Source organism: Thalia democratica, chromosome 4 (assembly GCF_965202585.1).
Source record: "Thalia democratica chromosome 4, ktThaDemo2.hap1.1, whole genome shotgun sequence".
Taxonomy (NCBI): domain Eukaryota; kingdom Metazoa; phylum Chordata; class Thaliacea; order Salpida; family Salpidae; genus Thalia; species Thalia democratica.
Window position 1 is genome coordinate 12,490,415 of NC_139168.1, and position 27,740 is coordinate 12,518,154.

The following is a 27,740-nucleotide window of genomic DNA, read 5'->3' on the forward strand; positions in this document are numbered from 1 at the left end:
CTGTAATAGAGCAAGAAAACCAGTTAACTTAAAGTTTGTTTTCTACCAATAAGTACAAATAAAATTTACTATTTACATTTTTGTAGTGTTAAGATATTTTTCTTACTTTTGTTGTTTTAGTACAATGTAATGATTATAAAACTGAGATATAATGTTATGGCTGTATTTACAAATTTAACCTCAGTTAACTATAATAATAAGCAAATTGTTTTAAATTGTTTTTAAAATTAAGCTAATTTTTAATGGTGTTATGTTAGAAATTACTAACCTTAAATGAAACTAAAAATAACTATAATTAGTCTATAAAAGTTTAGTCTAGCTATACTTCATTATTTTTTATATAAATTATTGTTTATATAACTGTGAGTTGTACTCTTAAAGACTCTACTCAGATAGATATACTCAAGATATACTCAGATAAGATAAAAATTTATTGATAATACAACAATTACTTAACACAATTTAGTTGTATCATATTGATTTTTATATACTTCTATATATATTTCGTATTTAATTGAATTTTAAATTGTTTATAATGAATTTATAACAAAATTGTAATTATAATAAATTTATTGAGTATGTGAAAAAGTATGTGTTGTAATCTTAAAAAAAATAGAGTTAATCTTTATTGTAAAATTGTTTACTATAAAAGATTTTTACAAGCTAGTCTTTTTGAGAAATTGAAATTATTATTTAGAAAATCACTAATCTATTATGATTACCATCAAACTAACTTAAGTACTTGTTTTAATTTTCCTATATAAACAAAAACAAGAAAACTTTTTCTTACTATTATGGTTTTATTAGACTAAACTTATTAACTTTTAAACAGACTTTTTAAACACTTTTGTTGTTTTTGTTCATAGTTTATGTAAAAAAAATGACTGAACAGGAGGTTCGTCAGGAGCTGGTAAACTTGAAAAATTCAGGTAGTTTTGACCAGTTTGAAGAAAGGGCAAGGAAAATCTTGACCAATTCCTGTCATGTTTTGAGAAACGAGTTTTACGAAAGAATTGAGTTTGATCTCATAGATTCACAAAACTTATTGCCACAGCAGAAAAAAAGAATCAAAGCTATTTACGATGAGAAGGGTGAGATTCTCGCAGCTCAATTTTTCATCAACCACTATCTGCTCAATTACGACGGACTTCTTTTCGACTTTCTGGAAACTCTCATTCAGAATTCAAACAAAGACCTGGTCCATGACCTCATCCACGCAGAGGTTCCAACCACAAGAAGGGTGAGCTTTGAAAATGAAGCCAGGATCAAGGACCTGATCAACAAAGATCCCAAGTTCAAGTTACAGTTTTTTTCATATACAAACGCAGTGGAACTGTTGCCCTACATTGACATACCTGCTGAGGCGCAAACTCGTGTTTACACTCAGCAGATGAACAGAGGAAATTTCCAAGGAATGAAGCAGTTGATTGACGAAGTTTCTATGTATTGCAGACTGTACAGATTGTTTGAAGCCTTGGAAGCTAGTTACTCTAAGTTTTCCCCAAGGTTTCAAGAACTGTGTTCAGATTAGCAGTAGAAAAGTAAGTGTATACCTGTTCTAACAATTTTAAAGAAAAAGTGAATAAAAAAAATTTTTTTTGAAGAAATGAATATATTTTTTCTTTACTGTTTTTAACTGTTGAATATTTTTTACAAGTTTTAAAGTTTTAAAATGTTGAAATTTACTTTGAAATATTTTAGTATTTTTTGCTCACTGCTTGCTTGTTTCTATATGTAATTATCGTAATTATTTGTTTTTTGTAACTGTTTTCGGATTTAACCATATTGATAAATTAAATTTTGTAATTAAGCAAAAAAAAAATTTGCAATTGTGTTTTTACAGTCAAACAATTGTAGTCACATATAAAGTATCGTTAAAGCTCATATACAACTTTATAACTTCGATAATCAAAAATATTTGTAATCATATTTTGTAATCCTAATTATTTTTGCTTTTATATGAAGTTCAATTTGAAGATTAGAAAAAAAGATTAATTTTTATTTAACAAAAGTTTTTAGAAATAAATTTTAAAGCTAGTTTAGAAAAACTTCCTTTTACTTGAAACAATAACTATTCTTTGAATTGTTTATCAAAAAAATAATCAAAAAACAAGTTTCTGATTTTTATTTAGTTTGAAAAAGCTTCTTTCTGTTTGTATATTTGTTTTAATTGCCAATGATATTTTAGATTCTTCAGTGTTTATTGTTCCTTAAAATATGCAAGTTTCTGTTTTTCTGTGGTCTTATTTTACTTGTAAAAGCTTTCGAAAGAACTTTTTGATAATTATTCTATGCAACTACAAGCTTTTAACACTCCAATCTTTTTTCAAAATTACCTTAAAATGATTTAATTTTTTTTTCAATTTCTTTCAATAATATAATATACTATCGTTTACTACAGTTAGTTGTAATGTGCTACATATGAAATATACTAACAAAATAACTCAATTTTCTAACAGTAAGTCTATAATTTACTAGTTTTTCGTAATAAAATGCGTAACAAATTCTTATTATATATTTTTCCCTTATAGATAAACTTGTTGTTTTATAAAGTTTTCACTTCTGTTTTACATTTTTCTATTTGGACTATGTATATACAGTCTGAGTAAGTAAACTTTTGAAAATTAAGCTATGAGTAAAACAATTTAAAAGAAATTTGGTTTTGAAATCTAATTAGTTATATTATATTTGAAGTGGTCGAAAATTGCTTATCTACTATCTGGCTATTTATTTAGTGTAAATTTTTTAGAACTGATTTTAAGACATAATATCACTAGATATACAAAAGTTAGATTTTATTACATACCTGAATTACCAATAAAAGCCTAGCTTATAGCAAAATTTTTAAGAACAGATATTATTATGTGTATTAGTGAATTTTTAAAATTTCTTGAAGTTTTAAAAGATAACTAAGTATTCTATTTTTCATTAAGTATACAGTTTTTAGTTTTTTATGTGAACGATTTAATTATAACCTAATATAAAGAAACGATAATCTTTGTAATAGATTTAAAATAATGTTTTTAGAAACTACTTATAATTAGCTATAACACACATTTAATCGCGCCATAGCCACTAGCCTTTCTACTCTTTAAAGGTTTAGTTCAGTTTTTTAGTTTCAAAGCCTATTATCACTTTTAATAACTTACTTACACCTGAAGGATTACTTACTCCTTTCGCTTTATATATATATAATTTTATATATATTCGCTATATTAGATGAAGTGCTTGAAAAACTTAAACTGAACATTTAATTCAACAGAAAATAAAATAAACAAACCAAAACATGTCGGCCATCCCTGCCACGGACAAGGACTTCAGTCTCGAGAAATTGGAAGAAATCGAGCTCAAGGTCGTGGACGTGCTCCAGTCCGCAGGCCACGCCCTGGAGGAGATGTCCAGGGACAAGGTGAACGAGAAGGCGGTGGAGCAGCACGCGCACAAGTTCAACCAATCGCTGTCGAGCATCGAGCAGGAGCTGACCAATCAGATCAACTACCTCATAAAAGTGGCGACCAACCACCAGCATGAGGGGAGCTCGTACGCGGCGAGGTACAAACTGGAGATGGAGAGGGAGACGTGCGGGCACATCGCCAGGACGCTGGACAACATTGTCAGGACGCACTCCACGCCCCAGCAGCAGCACTCCACGCCCCAGCAAGCCCACATGAACCAGAAGTGACCCGGATTTCAAAGAGGACATTTTTCTGATTATAGGACCGGATTCAAGATATTTTTGTTGTTTTAGGACTTTTTCTGATTGGTATGGTTGGCTTGAGAAATAAACTTTAAAGTGTAAAGACTATTTTTTTGTTAAAAAATTTGGATAAATTTAGTGGTTTTAAAAGGAATTTTATTGTGATTTTTTCTGATGGGTCTGGTTTGCTTTGAAAGTGAACCTTATATATTAAAGACTGGTTTTTTGTAGGGTAACTTTTTAGCACGTTTTATGATTTTTAACAACTTAAAAATATTTTCAATTAGAGTTGATAAATTTTAATTCTTTTAGAACTTTTACGGTTAGTTTGGTTTTTTTTTTGAAAGTAAACCTAACAGTTTAGAAACTTTTTTTTTGTTAAAAAATTGTTAGGTTGTTTTTAACTTTGTTTTATGATAAAGAATTTAATTTAAAGTTTTTTATCGTTCCTAATATTGTTTTAACATGTTCTAGGTTCTTTCTACAGCAATATTTTTCAGAATATGTAAGTATTTTTCTGTATTTTGGAGCAATTAAAAAGATTAACTATGGGGTAAGTTAGTTTATATTTTTATTTAAAGCAACATATTTTACAGATTAAGTTCAATTTTAAAATACAGTACTTTTTTTTAGATACAGCTAAACTATATTTCTTACTTAAGCAAAATACGTATATATATATAGAATTATTTAAATCACGAGCAGTAAATGCTACTATTATTTTTGTTTTAAAAATTCTAAGTAAAGCTGTTTACCTCAAATACTTTGTTTATCACTACTTTAAGTTCGATGTAATTTTTTACAAATTTAATTAAGCTTGTGCTCAAAAAATGAATGAATTTAAAAAGATAATCCATTTTTAATACATGATTAGTCAAAATCTTTATAAATAATTTTTTGTTGATTGTTATTGAATTGTATAACTGAAGTTAAATAAGACATGTATAGATTATTTAAAAGTTAATAAATTAAACTGCAATTATATTTAAAAATATTTATTTGAACAGTTTATCTACATGCCCCCTTTGATAATTTTGTGTCTTTTTAGCACCAAACTTTAGTTTGAGCTATAAAAAGTTGCAACTTTGTCCACTTAGACGCTGAATTAAGCTTTAAAGTACCTAAACGAGCTTAAACCAGAAAATCTTCATCACCCTACCTAGCATTAATATATTGTTTGCTTTTGAATAACTTTAAAGTTTTAGTCAAATTATGTGATCATAATGTTCACTAAAACAAGCCTGTTGATCCTACGTATACTGATATAATAAAATAAAAACTTGTAACAAGTAAATACTGATAAAATAACAAAAACCTGTAAAAAGTAAAATAAATACTGATATAACAAAAACATGTGACAAGTAAAATAAACACTGATATAATAAAAACATGTAACAAGTAAAATAAATGCTGATATAATAACAGTGAAGTTCCGATCTACACGTGCAAGGCACACGTCTTTCTCATCGACCCGGAGACCAAAAAGTCGTGGCTTCCCGCCAGCCGGACCGCGGTCCCCGTCAATTTCTTCTACGATTCGGCCCGGAGGTCCTACAGAATCATCAGCGTGGACGGGACCAAGGTTTTTGAATTTTTATTATTTTAATAAAGTGCACACTACATGAATTAAACAAAAAGTCCAAACTTTTACAAAAAATTTACATGTATATTAATTTTTTAGTGTTTTTATTTTGAAGTGCACACCTTAATCATTATTTTTATACTTTTCACAAAAAAAGTTTATGTGGTTCCAAACTTTTACTAAAAAGTTACATGTACATTGACTTTTTAGTGTTATTATTATTTTACTTATACCTTAAGTATAAGTTTTATAATTTATACTACAAATGTTAATATGGTTGTAAGTTTCCGATTATACATGATTTTACTACTTTATTTCAGTAATGGTTGTTAATTAAATAATAATTAGTTAAACCATCGATAACATAAATGCCTATTAATTTCAATCTTAAGTGTTCACAATGGCTACTTTTTCATCAATTTTCTGTTTTGACTTACTAAACTCTAATACTTCTCAACAAAATAATTAAAAATAACGCCAATTTTGTTATCAACTATTACTATTTTTTTGTAAACGTTTTATGTAGTAAAATACTTTGTTTCCTTTTTTGGTCAATGTCATGTGTCTTACTCCCTGCAAATTAAACTTATTATATATTGCTTTATAATTTTTTGTTTACCTTTTGCTTTCATCACATATCTTACAATGGCTACCTTATACTACCTTTCGGTAGTTTTGGCTACCTTTTGATTCCGTCACACTTTTAAAGCGCTGAAACTCAACTGCTTGGAGATTTATTTTAATAATTCCAACAGGCGATAATAAACAGCACGATGGTGCCGGAGATGTCCTTCACCAAGACGTCGGCCAAGTTCGGACAGTGGGCGGACATCAGGGCGGGGACGGTGTACGGGCTGGGCTTCAACAACGACAACCTGCTCAACAGGTTCCTGGAAAATTTCAACGACATCAGGTATTGTTGTTTTTATTGTTAAGTCAAGTTTGATGTTATTAGATTAGATTTAAGGTATGCTTAGCGTCCTAAGGTTCGATATAAAAATTTTGGAAAAAGTTATAATGGTTAAAAAAGTTTTTTTTTTTTGTGTTAATTCTTATTTTTTACTTGGTGTTGATTTTTATTTGGTTCCTGGATAATTTCAACGACATCAGGTGTGGATGGTTGTTTATTTAAAATTTAGCGAGGTGGTAAATTGAAAGTGTTTTTATTGATATTAGTTAAACTTTCAATTTAGTAATCTTAATGATGTAAAGTACGGATGGGTTAGTTTCGTTAAAAGTAACTTTCTCATTATTTTGGTGGTAATTTGAGATTAAGTTTTAAGTACTTATTTTTGTTTGTCAAAACAACTATTATAACTGCTGATTTTAACGTCGAAAATTTCAACGACATCAGGTATGTTTAGCATTGTAAGGGTCGGTATAAAAAGTTTGGAAAAGTAAAATAACTGAATTTTTTTTGGTGTTAATTTTATCATGTTTATTGAGAAGTATTCATGTTTGAAAATGCAACAAAATTGAGCTTTACGTAGCATAGAAACTATAAGATTGTCATATAACATGAACTTAAAGTTTACTCAAAAAACTTATTCTTTAAGGTATAAGTATTACTTTACTTATGCTGTACTGTTTTAGATTAATATAAATTTTAAATGTTTAATTTTCTTTTGTTAAAACAACTATTTAACTTCTGTTTTTGAAATTTATTATAACTTCAGACATGAGGTATGGGTTGCATTAAGTCATTAGCTTAATGATAAGTTGTGATAAACTACTTAGTTGTTTTTGTTCAAGCAATAGTCTTACGTTTAACTTCAATGTTTTATAAAACGTCATAACAGCTTTTACCTCAAACAAAATTAATATTTGAAATCATAATGGCATCAGTTGAATGTTTTATTCTACTACTAAGCTCACATACTGTCTATTTGCATATTAGTTCTCACAGTCTTGAAAGTATGAATGGTAAATAAAATAATAAAGTGCATTTTATGCATTTTTCAACTATAAAGTTTTAGGTAATAACATAATGGCATATTGTAGGTTATAAAAGTATTTTTTGTTGAAAAATACTTTCTTAAAAAATTAAAAAAACAGTTGTAGTTTGAAAAGAAAGTTTTATATTCAGATAGATTTAGTTAACCTATTAACATACTTTAATAAAGCTTTATAATTCGTGATATAACATGCAATTTATTGCTCATCAAATTTGCATAAATTTTTTTTCTAGTGTTGTAGGCTTCTTTAGTTGCTAAAAATATGCTGTATTATAAACTTATGGTTTAAAAAATTTATTCGGTTGATAAGTATTTATTTTGCCATTATAACAAAAATATATATTAAGTAAAATAATAAACAAAAAAATAAAAATAAAAATAATAATATTAATAAAAAACTTATGGCCTTAGATATCTATTTGTTTACTAATTAGTTGTTTTGCAATAGTTATTTTTTCTACGTTATACACTTTTTATTTTACTATATTACAAAAGTGTTTAAAACACCCTGTTAGTTGCAGTTAAGTTTTTTATTAAGTTAAACAAAAACATTATGTAATTTTCAAGCATTTTTTAATGTTTAAATTTCGAAATTCTAAAAAAAAGCTGTGAAAATGTCTAGTGAAAAAGCAACAGACTACTGGCGTTTGGTTTTTATGAGTTTCGAAAAAAATTGATTTCCCCCCCAATCCAACCCTGCATGTATCTGTCTCGTACAATGAAAAGCTTTTAATTCGGCCGCGGTGATTCATGCAAGCGCGCGGTGAGAAATTAATTTCGAATTAACTCCCACCAGCGCACGCGAAATTTTAATAAATGGCCCTCGCATCCAAATAAGAGCCGAAAGTTTTTAATAAGGCGAATTTCGCTCGCGTGTCAGACTTTGCACATCAATTATAAATTCATTATGCATTATAAATTACCGCCGCGCGCTTTTTCCTCGCTCGAAGCCTGTTGCACGGTAAGCCGTTTACACGCTCCAGTGTGTGGAATTTTCCTCGACAATAACACGAGAACTTTTCCTTTAAAGTTTGCAATTTTATTCAATATTTTTTTATTATTTGAAAGCTTCCTTGTTCGCTCTGAAGGCCGTGGGAAATTAATGAGCGGTTTTTGAGTTAAATTATTTTCTTGTGGCTGTTCGGAGTTTGAAAGTTGTTTTAATTTAATCGTGGTGATTATGAGCTGTAATTGGAATGATATGTCTATTAAAAGTGCATTATATTTTTATGGTAAACAATTTAGAATATTTAATGCATACTTTTTTAATTTTAGAAATAAAATCAAAAAGTAAAAGGTTTTTATCTAAAATAGAAATATGAAGTTTATATTAAAATCTGTTTTGATTTTTTTAAACTTAAAACCAGAAGTAAAATGTTTTTCTTGTAATACTGAAAGTTTGTCACTATGCACGAATTGACTAGGGAATTTTGTTAATCTTCAATAATTATAATAGATAATGAAATTATAAAAGCTGCTATGAAAATTTTATGAGTAACAGCCTTGCCTTACATAACGCTAAAACAATAACAACATTTTTGACGTTGTTATATAATTGTAAGTATTTTATATTACTTAATTTCTTTTAGTAATTTTATTGATGTATTTAAGTTAAGTTTTAAAACAGATAGTAAAAAAAATTGTTATTGCAGTTTAGAATAAAAAAAACTTATAAGTTTAAATAGAATTTTAGTAAAACTGTACTAAATAAAAGTAAACTAGAGCTGAAAAAAATAGTTTGTTTATTATTTGAGTTTATGCCGTACTTCTAAATTGCTTGAGATGCACATAAATAAAAACTTTATGAAAATTTTTATTATCAATTAACATCAAATTGCTTGTTAAAAGTTGGCTTTTAAACTTAATTTTTAACTTTCTTTTAAAATTCAAGCATTTGCAAACTATAACCAGTTTTTATAGCTAAGTCCTGCTTGTTTGTACATTCTTGTAAGTTTACTACAAACTTACAATGATTTCAAAATGCTTGCACAGAGAAAGGGCATTGGAGCTCAGAACCCAGCAGATGCCGTCCAATGAGATCAAAGAATCCGAGTCACGTGACTTTGTCGAGGAGAAACAGCACGTCAACTTTAAAATACACAGCAAGGTAAGAAAATTATTAAAAATTAAAATAAAATTACGTAGATTAATATGTTTTGTCAAATGAAAGTGATTTAATTTTTTTTTGGGTTTTATTATAAGTGTAAAGAATAACTGTTATGCTTTGTATAGGTTGTGATAAAAAATATTTTTTAACTTGAGAAAACTTTTCAAAGTACATTAAATTTTGATATAGTCAGTTTCTTTTAATTTAACATTTTAATATTTTTTTCCAATGTTTAGTATAAAAATAATTATAATAAATATGTAGTCGATAATTACTCTTAACATTTTTCGAAAGATAGTTAATTTGGTCAATTATAGTAATTCTATAAGATGTTTTCTTTAATGAATGTTGAAATAATTAAAAACATTAAAAAAGACTTGCGCAACCATGAATCATTTTACTTTGCTTCCTTGTAGTTAGTATTGTCTTTTCAAGTAAAAAAAATGAATTGAGATTTAGATAAAGTCAATTAGTTATTTAATAATGTAAAGTACAAAATTTTGTGTAACAACTCATAAAGTTGAGGTTTTTAAATATTTTTAAGACTAATGACACATAGAATATATAAATCCTGAAATTTTGCGTTTTAAATAAGGTTTTAAAGTTCATTTGGTTTTATTTTAAAACACTACTTTATATTAATTATATATTTATATTATTAGGAAATCAAATAGTACCGCTACAAAAATATTTTTAAATATTAAGTTAAACAAAATGCAGTAATAATTTATAAGCTTTTTGTTTATTTTTGAACAAAGTTTCGATTTCATTTATTTATATTTCATCAACTTGTGCAATTGTTTTGTTCTAAATCAAAAGTTGTTTTCTTTGTTTTGATACTTTTAATTTTTTATTGTGTCCATTGTTTAGAATTTGTTTTCATTTGTAATAAGGTAATTTTTTTGTTTACTTTTGTTTTATTTATAGTACTAAAATTTTTATTTTTTAAACATAGCTCACAACACTGTTGATAACTTGATAAGAATAATGAAATATTAAACGTATACTTAATTATTTATATACGCACAGATTAAAATATATTTAGAGAAATCTTGGATTACAGTGTGTGTCATTTTTACAGTGTTATATTTAAAGTTATTAATAATTATATTAAAAATATAAATTAAGAAACTAAATATAGATTTTTTATAATTTTGCACAATTTTGTACCAGTAAAGAAAAAACACAAACTTAAAATAGAAGCTTAAAAAAACAAAATTTACTGAAAATTATTTTGGTTTTTTATTTCTTTATTTATTGTTTGAATCATAAAAATCTCTTTATCTACTTCCACAAAAACTATTTAGTGTTAGGTTTTTTATTTAAATTTTAAAAGTTTTTTACATAAATTGAAATAAATCAAAAGAATTTCTAACCGCTTTTTAAACTATTTATAAGTAAAATTAATTATATAGTTAGGCAACATAATAAACGGAAAGTAAAATTAGTATTAGTTTGTTCAGGGTTGTCATTTTACCAGGAATCCTGGAAAAACCTGGAATTTGACAATTTAGGCAAAAAAACCTTGAAAAACATGGAATTTAAGAAATTTTGAAAGAAACCTGGAAAAACCTGGAATTTTGAACAAAAAACCTGGAATTTTTAAGAATTTTAACATGTTCAGTAATAAAATTTCTGTTTGACTCAAAAAATTTATCATATAAATAAAGAGTTTTTGTCAACACCAAACATTTTTATATTAAAAAACACATTTTAAGTAGCTTTACAGTATCTTTTCAATTTTTTATACTATTTAACACAGTTTCATACCTTAAGTTTAACTTTAAACTAAAAATAGACTTAAAAATGTGTACTTTAAAAAACCTGGAAGAAATTTGAAAAACTTGGAAAAATTTTTGAATAAACGAGTGGCAACCCTGTTTGTTTCTTTGAAACTTTATGTTTGTTTTTTCAATAAATTTTTAGTTTTAATTTTACATTAAGTTTTTTGAAAGAAAAAAAATAATGTGAAGTAATAACAATAATAAATAATCTATCATTAAGAAACAGCTCTTTTAAATAGTTATTATTATCTGAATTTGTTATAGAGCAAACTTATTCAAAAAAATATGGTTAGAGTTTAATTTTTATTAAAAGTCGCAGTTAAATCATAATAAGTTAACATGAAACCGAATTAAAAATATTAAAAAGATCATTAATAAATATTTAATTCCTTAACAAATATGTATTTTTTCCATCCAACAGGAAGCTTCCGTCCAATCGGCGACTCCGGTCAAGCTTCTCTCGAACGGGGGACTTTCCCAGCAACCCGCGGGGGGCGCCGTCACCTCGGTGACCGCCCACGTGGAGCACCACCGTCACCACGACAACCACATCGACGACGTCATCACCGCCATGCAGCAGATGACGTCACCACAGGTCGGGGGAAATTTCGCGACGACGTCGAGGGTTGAGTCGGCGGCGTCGGAGCTGAAGAGCTTGCGGGTGGAAAATCAGGCGTTGAGGCAGAAACTCAACCAGAGGTTTTTAATGTTTTATTTTATTTAATTAAAAATGTTCTATATAATCTGTTAGCTTTTATGTAAACTGCTAAGGCAGAAACTCAACCAGAGGTTTCATTTATTATATATTTTTTTATATTATTTAAAATGTTCTTTATAATATGTTAGTTTTTATGTAAAGAGAAAACAGATGAGCCGTATTCCGGGATCCAAAAAACAAATCCAATTAACTACTGTTTCAGACAAAGCTATACTAAAATATTCAAATACAAAAAAGCTCTAAAATAGCCTTAAAATAGTACTATACTAAAATTTTCAAATACAAAAAAGCTATAAAATAGCCTTAAAATAGTAAAGCTATGTAAACTTTGTAAACTATGTATATTTTTATGTAAACTGCTAAGCAGAAGCTAAACCAGAGGTTTTTTTATTTTTAAACTAAAAACACTATTAGTCATTTTTCATACTCACTCAATTATTGTAGTTTTTATCTAGTATTTATCGGTATATTTAATTTTTAATATCTGGCGCTTAGGCAAAAGTATATTGTATAGTTTTTTTTTATATTTAAAAATTTGGATTTTTTTTTAATAAAAAACAAAAACTTTTAAATGTATGTAAAAGTATGTTAGTTTGTATGTTAACTTAGAAATTCTGTAAGCATTATAATAACAAGAATTAAAATAGAAGGTCTACAAACTATTGCTATACTATACTTCCGCCTTTTTGCCTGAGTAGTCAAAAAGTCTATTTGACACCCAAAAAGCATTTTATTGATAGTAAAACACGAAATTATATTTTCTCACAAGTGTGCACACCAAAAATACCTCCTTTTTCTCACAAATGTGCACAGAATTACCTTAATTTTTCTCACAAAAGTGCACACCAGATTACTTTCACTTTTCTCCAATGTGCACACCGGGTTACCTTCACTTTTATCACAAGTGTGCACACCAAAATTACCTTAACTTTTCTTGCATGTGTGCACACCGGTGTGCACAACAGTGAGAAATATTTATACTGTATTTCCGCCTTTTTGCCTGAGTAGTCTTAAAAGTCTGTTTGACACCCAAAAAGCATTTTATTGATTATAAAACACGAAGTTATATTTTCTCACAAGTGTTCACACCAGATTACCTTCACTTTTATCACAAGTGTGCACACCAGATTACTTTTATTTTTTTCGCAAATGTGCACACCAGACTACCTTCGCTTTTCACACAAGTGTGCACACCAGATTACTTTTATTTTTTTCGCAAATGTGCGCACCAGACTACCTTCCCTTTTCACACAAGTGTGCACACCAAAATTACCTTCACTTTTCTCACAAGTGTGCACACCAAATCATTTTAGCTTTTCTCGCAAGTGTGCACAACGTCGTGCATATCAGCGGCCATCTACAACTTCGCGTTGGCGCTCATCCAACTTTAAAGCAGTTTATTGATTTTTCTCAAACTTTCTAGCTGCTCGGTGAAACGTGCAACCTCGTTCATCTACCATCGCCTATGTGTTTGTGTGAAGTAAAAGTTGAGAAAAATTTCCAACTTTTCCGCGTGTTTCGAACATTCTGGCGAGAATTGCGAGCGAATCGCTTTAGTGTTAAACGCAAACTTCAAAGACTTTTCCTTGGCATCTGATTGTGCCTTAAAAAGCATTTTTTGCTCCGTGCGCGGTAAAAAGATATCCTCTGGCACGGTTGTTGTTGATTCGGCACAATAATAGATCCGATGCGCCTTTCAAAAACCTTTTTGTTTCCGAGCACTTCGAGTTAAACTTAGCTTTTTATTGCTTTTTAATTGCTCGCGGTGGTAATAAAGTTCTGATTCCGTTCCAACACGCTTTATTCGCTCGTTTATCTTTGCAAGGTGGCTTCCGTTTTCGAGCATTTTAAACGCTCATTTGCATTTTGCGCGGGTTCGAATTTTCGGTAGTTGAAATACTCGGCTGATTGGTTGTTGTTTGTGTTTGCTTTAAATTTTTATGTCTTATAACTTAACGGCAATAAATCAGCACATCGTAAAAATTGCCTCAAAACTATGGGAAAGGAAGAAAAAACAATCAACATTCTAATGTTGATGGAAAATTTAAGATTTTAGATACATTATACAAAACACAATATGTTTAATTTTATTTTAAGTTGTAAATTTATTTTTAGTTTGACAATGAATAGTAGAACACAAAATTTTGATATAATAAGGTTTCGTTTATCTTGTTTAATTATTTCATTAGAACTTTTTTTTTAGTATAAATAAAACCAACACACCAATTAAATGTTTAAATAAAAACATACAGTCATTAAATCTTTTATTAACAACTTTGTTTTAAATTTTATTTTCAGACTATTTTTTTTGATCATCAATAAAACTATTTGTTTAGTTATATTTGTTACAAAAATGTTACACTACTTGAACATTAATGAATAATAAACATGATGCTTTTTATAATGCCTTAGTTTTATAATGTACTTTAAAACTTAATATTTTGGTTTCATTTTATTGCTATTTTTATGTGCTTATTTATAGTATACTTGTAATTTTTTTAATTAGCTAAAATTTAAAAATGTTTATACCTTACAAAAACTGTTGTAAATTATTTATGATGAGTACGGTTGACTATGATATATTTATTTTAAACAACTCAACATGTTTACTTTTAATTTACTACCCATTTACATGTAGAGTTTTTTAAAATACTTTAGTTTTCAATATTGTGTTAACAACTAAAATAAAATATAATCATAAAAAGTATAATATAAAAAAATAATTTTTTAACAAATTTGTACAAAAAGTTTCTTTTTTTATAAAATGATTAAGAACCTTTTTTTAAAATCTAATAAAACTGTTTCAAGGCAATTACTTTTTTACACAAATATTTGAAACAGTTGTCTATTGCGTGTAACTTAATGAAGTATTTACTGATAAAGTTTTACTGGCTGTTTTGTTCGTTTTATTGTCTTACAAACATCACGCTACGCATATTTGTTTAACTTTGTAGTTTTAAAATTTCGTACAAGTTATAGCGTATTTTAAAGAAGTTCATAACTTTCTTGGAATAGTTTATTTTTAAATTCCAAAATAATAGTTAATTAAGATTGTAGTTTATTTAATTCAAGATTTTTCGAACTGGTATTATTAATACTATTTAAGAACATTATTTGCAATTTTATACTTTAATTTTAAAGTTTTTGATTTTACCTAATATGCTACATAGAGTAAACTTTTTTTTTTTGTTTTATGTAAAAAAAATGTTCTTAGAAAATACTATTTGGTTGTGTATTTTTTATGATAAAGATTAACATTTTACTAAAACAATGAACTTTAACACGCAACCGTAATACATGGCCGTAATAAATACTAGTTTGCTGAAACTTATGACGAGACAACTAATCATTCAACGCACATAAAATTTTGTACGGGTTCGAAACTAATAACATCAACAGCCAACTCAAAAGGGGCGCGACATTTCCAAACATACCCGTCTTCTTAGAAGCAGTCGACAAATTAATGAAGACGAATTTTCCAGTCTTCTTTCGTTGTGGGAATCAACACGTCTCGTTCTCGTTATGAGCGATGAATCATGTTTTCTTTTGCTCAGACACCGTTTTTGTCGACTTCTAATTGGCTGTATGCAAATATTCCCTGTGATTGATTGGCGCGTCGCGTTGCAACGAGTTTTGATTTATCAAATGTGTTTTGTTGCGTAACAAGCTATTTTGTGTTGGATGATATTTATATTGATAAAGGCAATTTTTCAAATTTTCGGTTTTTGTGTATGCATTTCTTTTGAAGAATAACTAAATTCATGCTGATTGTACAGCAACAAGGAACTATTTTTTCTATGAAAATGTCGTTTGTTGTTCGGTTTTAAAAACTTTAGTAGATTTGCGGTAAAACAAAGAAAATGCTCTAAAAACTTTATGCAGTTAAAACCTAAGTAGATATTAAATTTTTAGTGCCAACTTTTGTAAATTTAATTATAAGTTGAAAAGATTGTAACTACTTCTCAGTTAAAAATATTTTAGCTTTTGACACTGGAGACATTTATTTTTTTACAACTTAATCACTCTAAAAATAAAGCTTTCAGTTTTGTACATAGTAAAAATTTATTTTTTAACAATTTGTTTCTTTTTAGTTTAGTTGTAATTTATTTCCGAATGATGTAAACATTAATTATAGTCATTAATACTGGTTACTTTAAAGCTGCATTTTAGTACCAGGTATGAAATGTTATTTGAAAAAAATAACGAAAAACAATGGATATAAAACTAAAACTACTTAACCACGAACTATTTGCTTTTAAAGTAATGCCAAAAAGAATAATTAATTTTTTAAATATGTAACAATATTGTTAAAAATTTAGACTGAACAGACTTGGTTTGTACATAAGTAGTTTGAACTTAATTGATTAAAAAAAAGGTCAGTTGAAAACTATTGTTTTCTAGAGTAAAAACGATTTTTAAGGAAGGTTTAATTTTCGATGAATTTCAAGGTATAAATTTTATCTTTAAAAAAGTTTACTGAACCCAGTTTTTTTCTTGGATTAATTATATTAATATTAATTTAATTCGTTATAAAAACTAGTACCAGTTTTACCTAGTTATACTCTGACACGCTTGAATTTTCGAATATGCAACATTTTAGTTTTTGTTTATATTTTTCACGCATGAATAAGTTTCCAAGTAACAGTACTAATAACTAACATTGTTATGTGCAGTTTAATATTTTATTCATGCTTGAAAAGGTCGCAATTTTTTGCCACCGAAACCGGTCGCGAATAAAATATATAGTTTGCATAGATCTATTTAAGGAAGGTTTAAGAAATATTTGTATTACAGGCTAAATATATTATATTTCAATTCAAGTTTAAATGTGGTCAGAGTTTATGTGTTATGCAATGTTAATCAATATTTTATGATTTAGTACAAATAAGTTTGTTTTATGCATTGTTAAAACATAGTATTGTATTAACAACTATATTTTATGCCTTTGTCTCCTATTGTTCCTATAATTTGTGTCTATTTAAAATTGCTTATATTTTAAAAGAATGATAAATCAAGTTTGTTTGTTTATTACACACTGCTAGTTTAATAAATTGTTTTAGTTTAGAATATTATTATTTAATATTTTGTATGAACACAATCTGCAAACTATAAAACAATTAATTACCGAAAGATCCTTTAATAACTACATAATTTCAAACATGTCTTCAAATTTGTTTGAAGAAAGTTTCAAATACATCTGTTTCGTACAAACTTGTTGAACAAAACTTGGTTAATTATGAACCCGTTTTTACTCTTATGTTAAACCCATACATATAGGTTTTCATGTTAAACTATTTTTTTACTTAAACTACTTTAAATTTTTATACTTAACTAATATATATTTTCATCTTGAACTCACATAAATCTTAGTCCAATTTTCAAACAATTTCATTTAAATTTGTTTGATTATAAAATAATTTTTAAACATAAATCCTTTTTACTATTTAGTCCATTTTTTATGTTTTGTCGACCTACACAAAACTTAATTCATTATGAACACATATATATTCTCACGTTAAAGTAGCATGAATTTTTGTGTCGAGCTAATAAAATTTTTATCTTGAACTCTTATAAGTTTTAGTCCAATTTTCATTTAAAATTTTGTAAAATTTTTAGTCAAGCTTATAATTTTTAAACACGTTTCTTTTCTACCATTTAGATTATGTTTAATTTTGTATAAACATGTCGGCCTGCACAAAACTCAATTGAACCCATGCACATTTTTCGCCCATTTTTTTTTGTCGAACCTATGTATACTTTAATACTGAACCCATATAATTTCACATTGAAAATACTTTTCCTGTTGAATCCACATATTTTTTCCTGTTGAACCCACATATTTTTCTTAAACGTTGCAAACTGCCCACAGTAACATGGCGAGCGAGAAGTGGAAGGGCGAGGCGCAGCAGCAGAAGCAGAAGAACGCGCGGCTGACTTCCGCCCTGCAGGAGAGCATCACCTCGGTGGACCAGTGGCACCGACAGCTGGCCGCATTCAAGGACGAGAACGAGCAGCTCAAGAGAAAGGTCTGTTGCGTCACAATATGTAAATGTTGTTGTTAAAATTAATTTCACATATAGGCAGCAAATAAATATTTTTCTTAAATTCTTACAAGAAGAACAGCGCAAGAGGAAGGTTCGTACTTTTACGTCATAATACATAAATGTTGTTTATAATCCGTTTCATATATTAAACTAAATATTTTTCTTGAATTCTTACGAGACTCAAGAGAAAGGTCTTGAGTTGTTACGTCATAATACATTAGAATGGTGTGAATTTTTGATCGTTTGGGTAGATTAAAAAAGCTCTTTTTCGTCCGTTCAAAACAGTTGAATCTATTTTTTGCTTCATAAAAAATTACAGTTGTTTCGACGGTACAGTAAATTTGTCTGGTGTGTGTGTGAAAAAAGAGTTTTTATTAAGTTATTAGAACAGTAAAACAGCGAGCGCTCAACTGGAAGTAAATGTTGTCAACTGGAAGAATTGGTAAAAATCTTCAGTAGTTTATTTCATTTCATGTAAAATCAACAGTTTCAAAAGTTCTCAAGATGTTAAAAAATAACGGCGTTTATGTTAAATTGTTAACACAGTTCTATTATATTGATGTGAACTTTTTGTACACAAAGTTTCTTTTTTTTACTTTGAAACACGAACAATTTTTTTTAGATAAATAACATTATTTAAAAAATGTATAAAAAACATCTAACAGTAAAGACACATAAGATTTAAGTTGTGAAAACTATCCATATCAATTTAAGTTTATATTAAAACTCAAAAACAAGAATTACATAAATATAATTTGAGTACGTTTCAAATTAAAAAACGTACCTAAGATGTTAAAACTGATAAAATTAATTATTCAGAACTCAAGTCATAACTTAAATACATTTTTTATCAAAAACTACGTTTAGTTTAACATCTTCTACTTATAAAAACAAGGTGTATGACTTTTTTCTTAAGGTTTACAAAAAAAACATAATTAAGTTAAACGTTGTAATTAAAACATTAGTCTCTTTAATAATATATTCGTAATAGTATTACGTCTGTTGTACCAACTCTATTTAGCCCTTTTTAATTTTTTTTAGGTCACAGACTGTTTACTTATTTGAGATTAATCCTAGAGAATTTTTTGTAACTTAACGAGCTTAACATTTAAATCGAGTCGTCTGGATTTAGTTTTAAAGTTCAGACATGTTTAATTTGTCTGTACAAAAATAAATTATAGCTCTTTTATTTTACGAACATTTTTAGTCTTTATCTCAATTTAAAACATGTTACTCAATATGTAATTAGTTTAAAATTTAGTGTAAAAAGTTCAATACATCAAATAAATTACTCGAATATTAAGCAAAAGTTTTTGAACATTACACCTAGTTTTTGTCCTATAATGATCATAAACATTAAAAGTAAGCTGTACAAATTGTAATATTTTCATAATCGATATTTAAAATGTTAAATTTGTTTATGTGAAAATTTTGTTAATTTTTGATGAAAATGTTAACATATGATGTAAAGTTTACACTAAAAGTTGAGAAAAAACTTTTCTGCAAAAATTAAATACTTAGCAGTAAAGAAACAAGTAGCATTTATTTTAAAACTTGTTTGTTAATTTAAAAGTCATAATAAGTTTGAGTCAATTACTTGGACAATAAGCATGCTAAGAAGTTTAAAATTATTTTTTAATTACTTGACAACAAACTCTTGTAAAGATTATTGTTGTATATGCTTGATATGCGCACTAGCCAATACTGAAGTTGTATTTTCAACTGAGTTGAACTTTAATTTGATCGAAATACAGAATTTTATTGCAGACCAATTTAAACTTATTAGAGATTCTAATAAAATTTACATAAAGTTTTTTTACAATTTTTGTTTTAAACTTACGCTTTTTAAATGTTTTAATTAGTTTAAATTTTCCATTATTTCACAATAGCTTTTCAAGAAGTGATTTCTGTATGAATTATTACAGTATAATATCTTTTATAATTATTTTTCATGAAATATTTGTTAATGCATTAATTTGAGAGGTATGGTTATTGATACAGTTAATACAGATTCTTGCAAAATTACAAATACATTAAATTATATTATTTCTGATCCAAAAAAAATATTTTAAAACATTTCAAGTTCAACAATGATTCAAACTTGCACATAAAACTAACAAACATCTTGCATATATGAGTTTGCATAAGAGTTTGAACTTCAAAAGTGCTCGGTTAACACAAGTGAACTGCACACACAGCAAGACTGCAAACTTTTTATTGATTTCAAATTTTTCTTCTTAACTGCCTCCCATTTTCGCCCCCACACAAGCTCTCGTATTGACTCTGTGCTAGCTGGTTGTCCTTGCTGCTGAAGATTCTGAGTGTGTGTGAACTTTTGGGCATAATATTCGACAAACTCTGTTTGTTGTTTGAATATTCAAGTTTGAATTGTGACGTAACACACTGCTGCATTTTAACTTCCAAGAAGTTGCGCTTTGTTTCCTTGTGTATCTGAGCTTCCTTGTTGGTTAATATTAATATTGAGTTTGTAAAAAAATTTAAAGCGTTTTCTATATTTGAACTGATAATTTATGATTTTTTTTTAATAAATTGAGTTTTGTTAAGTTTATACTATTTTCTCTTGAGTCACTTGAAAATTTTTCCCGGCACAATCAAAAATTGAAAAATAGAATATTGTTTGATTTTATTGATTTTTTAGATAACTGTTGAATTCTAAGAAAATACTTTTTTAGTAAACTGAAGCAATAATTGAGTTTGAATTTAATTATTTTAGAACCTTTTATGTGATTTTTATTGATTAATTTTACCGTTTATACTACAAAAAATATATTTTTATGTAAAATAATGTTACGAATAAATGTTTTAGTGTTCTATAAGCATTGCGAAGAACCTTAGAAACTGTTTTGCTCAAAATTTATATACAGCTAATTAATTATTAATGGTGTTTTAAGCTTATTTATCACTATACAGATCTTTAATTTAAGTTAGTTTAAACCTATTAAAATGCAAGGTCCAATTTTGTAGTACTTAGATATTTTAAATATGTTTTTAGTTAGTAATTTAAAGTTAAAAATAAATAACTACTACAAACTAACTACTATTTATCTACAAAAACTGACTAAGTTTCCAAAAACAGTTGAAAATTTTTATTATACACTGTTATGTGCTGTTTTTAAATTTTATTATTTTTATATTTGCCGAATACACTAGGTTTTAAACTTTATAAATTTCAATATTTTTATTTGCAAGTCTCTGTGTAAGTTTAAATAAATTTTTTTGGTTGAACTTTCAAAAGGATCCAACTTGGTTTCACAACTGTTGTTTAATTTACAACAGTTTTGTTACTGCTACAACTTTAAAATAATGTAACTTTGACATAAACCAAAAACTAAACTATCAAAAGTTAATTCCACCATCACAGCCTTGAACAAAAAAATTACACAAAAAATTCATTCCATCACACACTGTGTCACACAACACATAATACACGCATAAGAAAGGCTGAAGCAACTTTTCCGCAATCGATATGTTCCAACAAGTTTTTATGGATAACCTCTCAGCGCAAGAGGTTTTCGCAAAAGTCTGCCTGAAGCCGAGAACGAGGTGTGAATTTTTAATGAGTTTTGGGATTTTAGCTTCCCTCCGGTTTTTTTTTGGGGGGATGTCGCGAGATGTTGACGGTTGTCACCGTGTTCCCGCGCGTTGCCATAACAACCAGGGGCTCGTGTTTAATTACGGCCTCGTGGAAGCGGAGTTTTATTCGGCTTGTTGCCTTTGTTGCCATGCAAACACGAAACGTGATGAAATTTTCTCGGAAATTTTATTTTGGCACTTTTTCTTCATCGATTCGTATTTTTTGTCATCTTTCCCATGCCGCGAAAGGTGTTGAAACATTGCAATATTTTTCGCAACTTTTATTCCTTTGGTGTAGCAGGGAAAAGGCACATTTTTTCGTTGACAGCTACTTTCGATGTTTTAATGTGCTCCTAGCAAAAAGTTCGCGGTTTTCTAATTTGCTTTTCAGTCTGCTGCTGCTGCTGTATTAATTAACTCGTTCGCGCCGACTGGCTTCTGCTAATATAAATATTTTTTACACAATTTTAAAATTCTTGTAAAATTCAATACCTGTTGAGTTACATTTTTTTTTTTCCAACTAGTTTGATATTTTCACACACTTTAACTTTTTATTACACAACAAATAACCATATAATTTAATTCTTATATATATATATATATAAAATAAGGTTAATGTTAAAACTTAAACACTTTCAACTGAGCCCACTTGAAGGGCTTTTAAATAATTTATTGAAATGGCGATTTTAAAAACTTTGTAATGTACAATATTACGTCATACTGTTTTTTGTTTTTTTGCATAACTTTTATATCTTTGTTTAGTACAGTGCTTTTTATTTTGAATTTAACTGGCTGATGATCAAAGCTTTATGAAAAATTAAAGCTTTGTGAAACATATGTTCAAGAGTTTTTAAAATCGCTATTTCAATAAATTATATATTAAACTTGTGTTAAAATAAAAAAAACAAAAGTTTTTTTTTAAGCTGATTTAAAATCAGAAGTTTAGTATACAATTTTCTAATGAACTGAATACTTTATATATTTAAACTTGTGTAAAAATTAAAAAAAAAGTCAGGTAATTTAAAATTATAAATTTAGTATACAATTTTCTAATGAACTGAATAATTTCAGCCATGACGCGTGAACCATTAAGGTGAAAAATTACTTTTTATAATGAGTCACTTGAATGCTTCAAAATAAATTACTTCAAAACCTTCAACCACCTTATTGTTAAGAGCTTTAGTTTGCAAAAAAAAATATAAATTTAAATTCGTAGTTTTAGTTTAAAAAAAACTACATAAAGAAAGTTGTTTTTGTTTTTAATTAAATTAAATTTTAGATACATGTGATAAATTTCTTTGAATTTACCATCAAAGATTTTGAATACATATATAAAAATTTTATTTATTTAATAAAACTTTAAGTTTTATCACTGTGTTAACATAGTAAAAACAAAATTTTTGTTAGGTTTGTTTTTTTAGAACTTATTTAACTAGGTTGAAGTATACATTTAACAATAGGTTGTTTGAAAAAACATTATTTTTATATTAATTATCTAAAAATTTAGTTTTTACGTTTAACAGTCGATGTTTTAAATTAGTTTCAATTAACCTTTAGAAAAATTATATTTTTTAAGTAGTATAAAATACAAAAGTTTTAACACTGCGACTTTTTGAATAATTGTTTTAAATATTTTATGTCTAAAGATTTACCAGAAATGTTTTGATCTTTCTGCAATCAATAGTTTTAATCAATCAGTTTTTATTTTGAAGTAGTTGATTTAAAACAGTAGAAAATTTATTCAAGCTTAACTTGAGCTTTTATTGAAGTCTAAATTTATTTTCAACTTCAAATAAGTTTAAAAAATACGATTTAAAACTGTAAAATAATTACAAATACCAACTTAATAGTTAATAGATAATTTAATAAAATAAACCAAATATTATACCTTGTCTAAAAGAAACATACTGACTTTTTGATGCTAAAAATAATTTTTCTATTATTAAAAATTATACTTAGAAATTGACTTAAGTTTTAATGAAAAATTCAAAGTTTTTATTAAAAAAATTATTATTATTTATTTATTATTATTATTATTATATTGTTTATTGTGCATTTGTTGGACTCAGGCATCAAAACCTGAGCCACTTAAACAGGACACACAAAAAGAGAAAAAGAAAATAAACTTATATTCAAAACTTTAAGATAAATTATACATATATATATATACAAACATAATTTAAATGGAAACACAAAGTTAAACACAATATGATAAACAAATGAACTAAATTGAAAATTCAGTTCAAAAAATTCAAATTTATATATTACTTAGTACACACAGTAAAGAAGTTTGTCTAAAATCATGGCTTATAAAACAATATTCATAACTACAAAATATATAAGTAAACTAATAGTTTGTAGGGGGGAGGCGTAGGGAAACGAATATTTTTCCTTTTGTTCATGTCAAATCGTGTGTAAAGTGTTCTGAGCTATTTTTCATATTTTTCTAATAAACAAAACTAAACTAAAAGAAACGGATTCATGACAGTTCAAATTCCAACATTTCATTTCTTTATATTGTGAATTATCGATATAAATATTTTTTGGCAATTTTTCTAACATGATCAAAATAAGTTTTAAAACTAACCAAACTATGGATGTTTGTTAAAAATTTGTATTTACTAAATATTTTTTTAATCATTGCAACCTTGTAAGTTACAACTTTTGGTAAATTTTTAAATTTTAAACTTTTAGTCACTTCTCAGTTATGGCCAGTTTTTTTTTATAAGAACTTGAATTGCAACCAAAGCAAACTACTTCGTTGCAAGCTAACCTTGCAAACTTCAGATTGATATTGAGATGGTTGAACAAAAATAAAGCATACTTGATTAACCCCGCTTGCCACAAATAAAACCGCACTAAATGTAGCTGTTAAACCAGGCGTTTCATGCTCGTTTTTGTTTAAGCTTTAGTATTTTCTTGATATGAGTTGAATAAAGTGCCTTAAAATTTACCAAAAATTCTGTAAACCTGTCTGATCAAGTATTCAATATGAAATGTTCAACAAACTTCAGGTGGCCGAGTTGTCAGGACTGACTCAACCCCAGCAAGCAGGAGGATCAGGAGGTGGCAAGCAGGAGGAGGAGGAGGTGCGGAGGAGGTTGGAGCAGGCGCAGCAGGAGAGGGGGGAGGCGCAGAAGGAGAACAAGATGCTGCAGCAGAAGGTGCAACTGCTTAACTGTATCGAGAGACAGCACAGCGACCAGACCAACAGGCTCAAGGTTGCAAAATATTACTAAAACAAATAAGTTGTTTTTTTGATGCTTACTGAAGGTTGATTTACATTGTTTTAAATTTAAAGGCGACTCTTTTTTAGTTTGTAATATATTAGCAATTCTAATAACAACTGAAAGTTTGAAAGTTATTGTAAAACAAGTAAAAAGCTTCATTACTTTTTTTTTGCCAAAAAAGGTAAGTTTTTTGTTTAAAACTTAACAGGCGTTCTAGATTATTATTTTTAATATTGAAATTTCAAAGAACCAAACTTCAAGTTTAAATTTTTCAAATCAAACGAGCGCTAACTCTGTGAATAATTCAAATATTTTCGCAGAAATCTCAGGAGGAGAATTGTCAGCTGAAGGCGCAGGTGCAGTCGCTCGAAGAAAAAATGTCACGTGACCGGAACGCCCGCCAGCGATTGGTCGGTGACCTCGTCGCGCGCTTGACCGACTGCGGCGACATCGCGCAGCAGATGCAGTCGAGCGTGTAAAAATCAAACATTCGGTGTTCAGAATCGGTTTCAGGGTTGGGGATAACATAAGGTTTTCGCGAGTCGGTTGAGATTTTATTTTTTTTATGAATTATGCTCTAACAGCAAGCTCGTTTAAACTTTTTAATGTTTATTTTAATATATATGTAATGGAAGCAATTAAACGTCGAATCGCATACTTGGTGCTGATATTAATTGCCGCAATACATTGAACAGCAATTGCTACTGCTTGGATTGCTGTTTCGAATTTTCTTGACACTCTATAGCAATTACGTCATAATTTGTCGACATCAGTTTTATACGTACATCACAACAATTTGTTTTTTAATTTTTTTTAGTCAGTCTTCAAGGTGTAGCTGTTACCGTTCGTCCGTACTTTTATTTTCTGACATCACTTCTGCAAAATTTCACACAAACCTCTATTCCAAATTTGTAAGTAATCGTTTTCAAAAGCTGCTATTTTGTACAATTTGTAGCCGCATTGCATCAAACAGTCGAAAAAAAAACAAAAAGTCCGTCAAGTTCACACAAAAGCTGGAAAAGTACTTTTTGGAAAATATTAATTCACTTATATTAGCGACATATGGCGCGCAGTGCATGAAATTTCCTCTAACGCTGATGGATGCTCCCCCTTGATTACCAACATTTCCAACAAAAACTCACACAAAGTTTCAGCAGAACTTTTTTGCGCGTTTATTTCTAATGCTAACAATGAGATTTGAGTTTTGCCGAAACTTGTTTTTGCACGAGGTTTTGATCAGCTAATCTAAAAAAAAATGTTAATAACAAACTTGGATTAATAAGCCTCAATCATATCTGCACCAATCAGCAAAAGTTTTAAAACTGGCAAGAAGTGGAAAAAAAGTATACTAACACAAGTCGATGTAACACAAAATGAAGATTTTGCCACTGCTTTCAGCTCTTCCGTTGTCAAACAGTCCCAGCAAGATTAATTTTCTCCCTTTTATTGATTTTAATCACCGGCTAAGAATGTTCCTTTAAAGCACAGCGCTAACCTCTTGTAAAAGTCTTCAATTTTCTTGTGTTTTTCTCGCTATTATGACAGCCGACAATGTTACAAAAGGGCTTCACAGAACAACTTTGCTTTTTGCTTTAAATTTTCAACGCTTTTCTTTGAGTCTGTTTTTTTTTGCAAAAGTCTGCAATTTTGTCACAGATTTTTCATCGTTTCAGGTTATTTTTTTATTTAATGGATTAAATTTTTTTGTTTTTGGATTTAATATTTTTATTCGTAACTGTTAGTTTTGTTAAACAACATTAATTGTTTGTTTATTTTAGTCAACTAACTTTGAATAAAGTTAACTTAATAAAGTTTAGAATTTAAATACATTACTAACTTATTATATCAAAATTTATATTAAATTGAAATTATGTTTTTTATTAATTCAAGCTTTTATTTTTAAAATAGTTGTCAAATAATGTTTTTTTAAAAATTGCTAAAGTGTTTTTAATGTTAAAAATCATTTTCAGAAAAAGAGAAATCGATATTTTTTTACTGTGTATTTTTTATATTATTGTAAACATAATAAAAATTTTTTGTGACATCGATTAATATTTTATTTAAATCTAATAAATGTAGTTGAGCGCTTAGTATACAGAATTCAATTGGTGATTTGCTTTTTAAATGTAAAATCATCAGTAAACTTAGACAGCTTTTTTAAACTGTTTTCACAAACGCCATTTCGTAAAAATATCAACAATAATCCAACATTTAACTTGTTAATACCGATTTAATTTTTCATTGCCTTACTATTTACGGCTATTTATTGCCTTTTCGGACGATATTGCCTACGTTTTTGAAGGTTACACGACAATACAAAATTGGAAAACTCAAATTCCGACAATTCAATTTCTTAAAGAAATATCTTAAAGACTATATCTCTTAAAGTAATATAAATTTCAAAAATACATATGTAGATCTTGTTAAAATCTACAAGCCACTTTTTGTTTTTTGCAAAATCTTAAATGTTTTTTAAGATATTTGAAAATTACTAAAAATAACTATGTTTTTTACTTTGTTTAAGCCATATCTTAAAAAATATTTTATATTTTGCAAAAAGAAAAAAAAAAACGGTTTTAAATACTAATAGGACCGACATATGTATTTTTTTATATTTGACAAATATACATTACTTTTTTAGTTGTAACCCTTTCATTTTTTATAAGAACTTGAATTGTCCGAATTTGATTAGTCGTGCACCCATTTTGGAAATCCTTGACTAAACTAATACTTATGTTGTATAAGTTAACATTAAAAACTATATATTTATATATTGTGAATAACACTATGTAAGTGAAACTTTTTTTAAATGTTATTTACAAAAAATAAATGATGATGTGTACTAGTAAAAACATAAAAATTAAGTTTGTCGTTTTTCTTTAAATAAGAGAAACCTTTTGCTTCAATAAGTCTAAACTTTAAAAAAATTTTCAATAAAGCTTTAAGTTTTTTTTATATCTTAACCTGTAAAATTAAACAACGTTTAAATGTTTGTTGTTGTAAATAACTTAATGAATCTAAAAATGTTT

General features: G+C 27.6%; 1 protein-coding gene across 2 annotated transcripts; it reads left to right on the plus strand.

The window, feature by feature from the left end:
• LOC145835113 (homer protein homolog 1-like) lies at positions 1-26,419 on the plus strand. Of its 2 annotated transcripts, XM_082942658.1 has the most exons (9): positions 1-33; positions 3,263-3,579; positions 5,123-5,279; positions 6,035-6,192; positions 9,227-9,341; positions 11,547-11,824; positions 17,713-17,869; positions 24,496-24,702; positions 25,032-26,419. In XM_082942658.1, exons 2-9 carry the CDS (start codon positions 3,287-3,289, stop codon positions 25,188-25,190), a joined length of 1,524 nt encoding a protein of 507 aa, XP_082798784.1. In that variant the 5' UTR covers positions 1-33; positions 3,263-3,286; the 3' UTR covers positions 25,191-26,419. The 2 variants fall into 2 exon arrangements, with proteins under 2 accessions (XP_082798784.1, XP_082798785.1); XM_082942659.1 differs by lacking the exons at positions 1-33; positions 3,263-3,579 and adding an exon at positions 3,689-4,250.
• Positions 26,420-27,740: the final 1,321 nt, after the last annotated feature.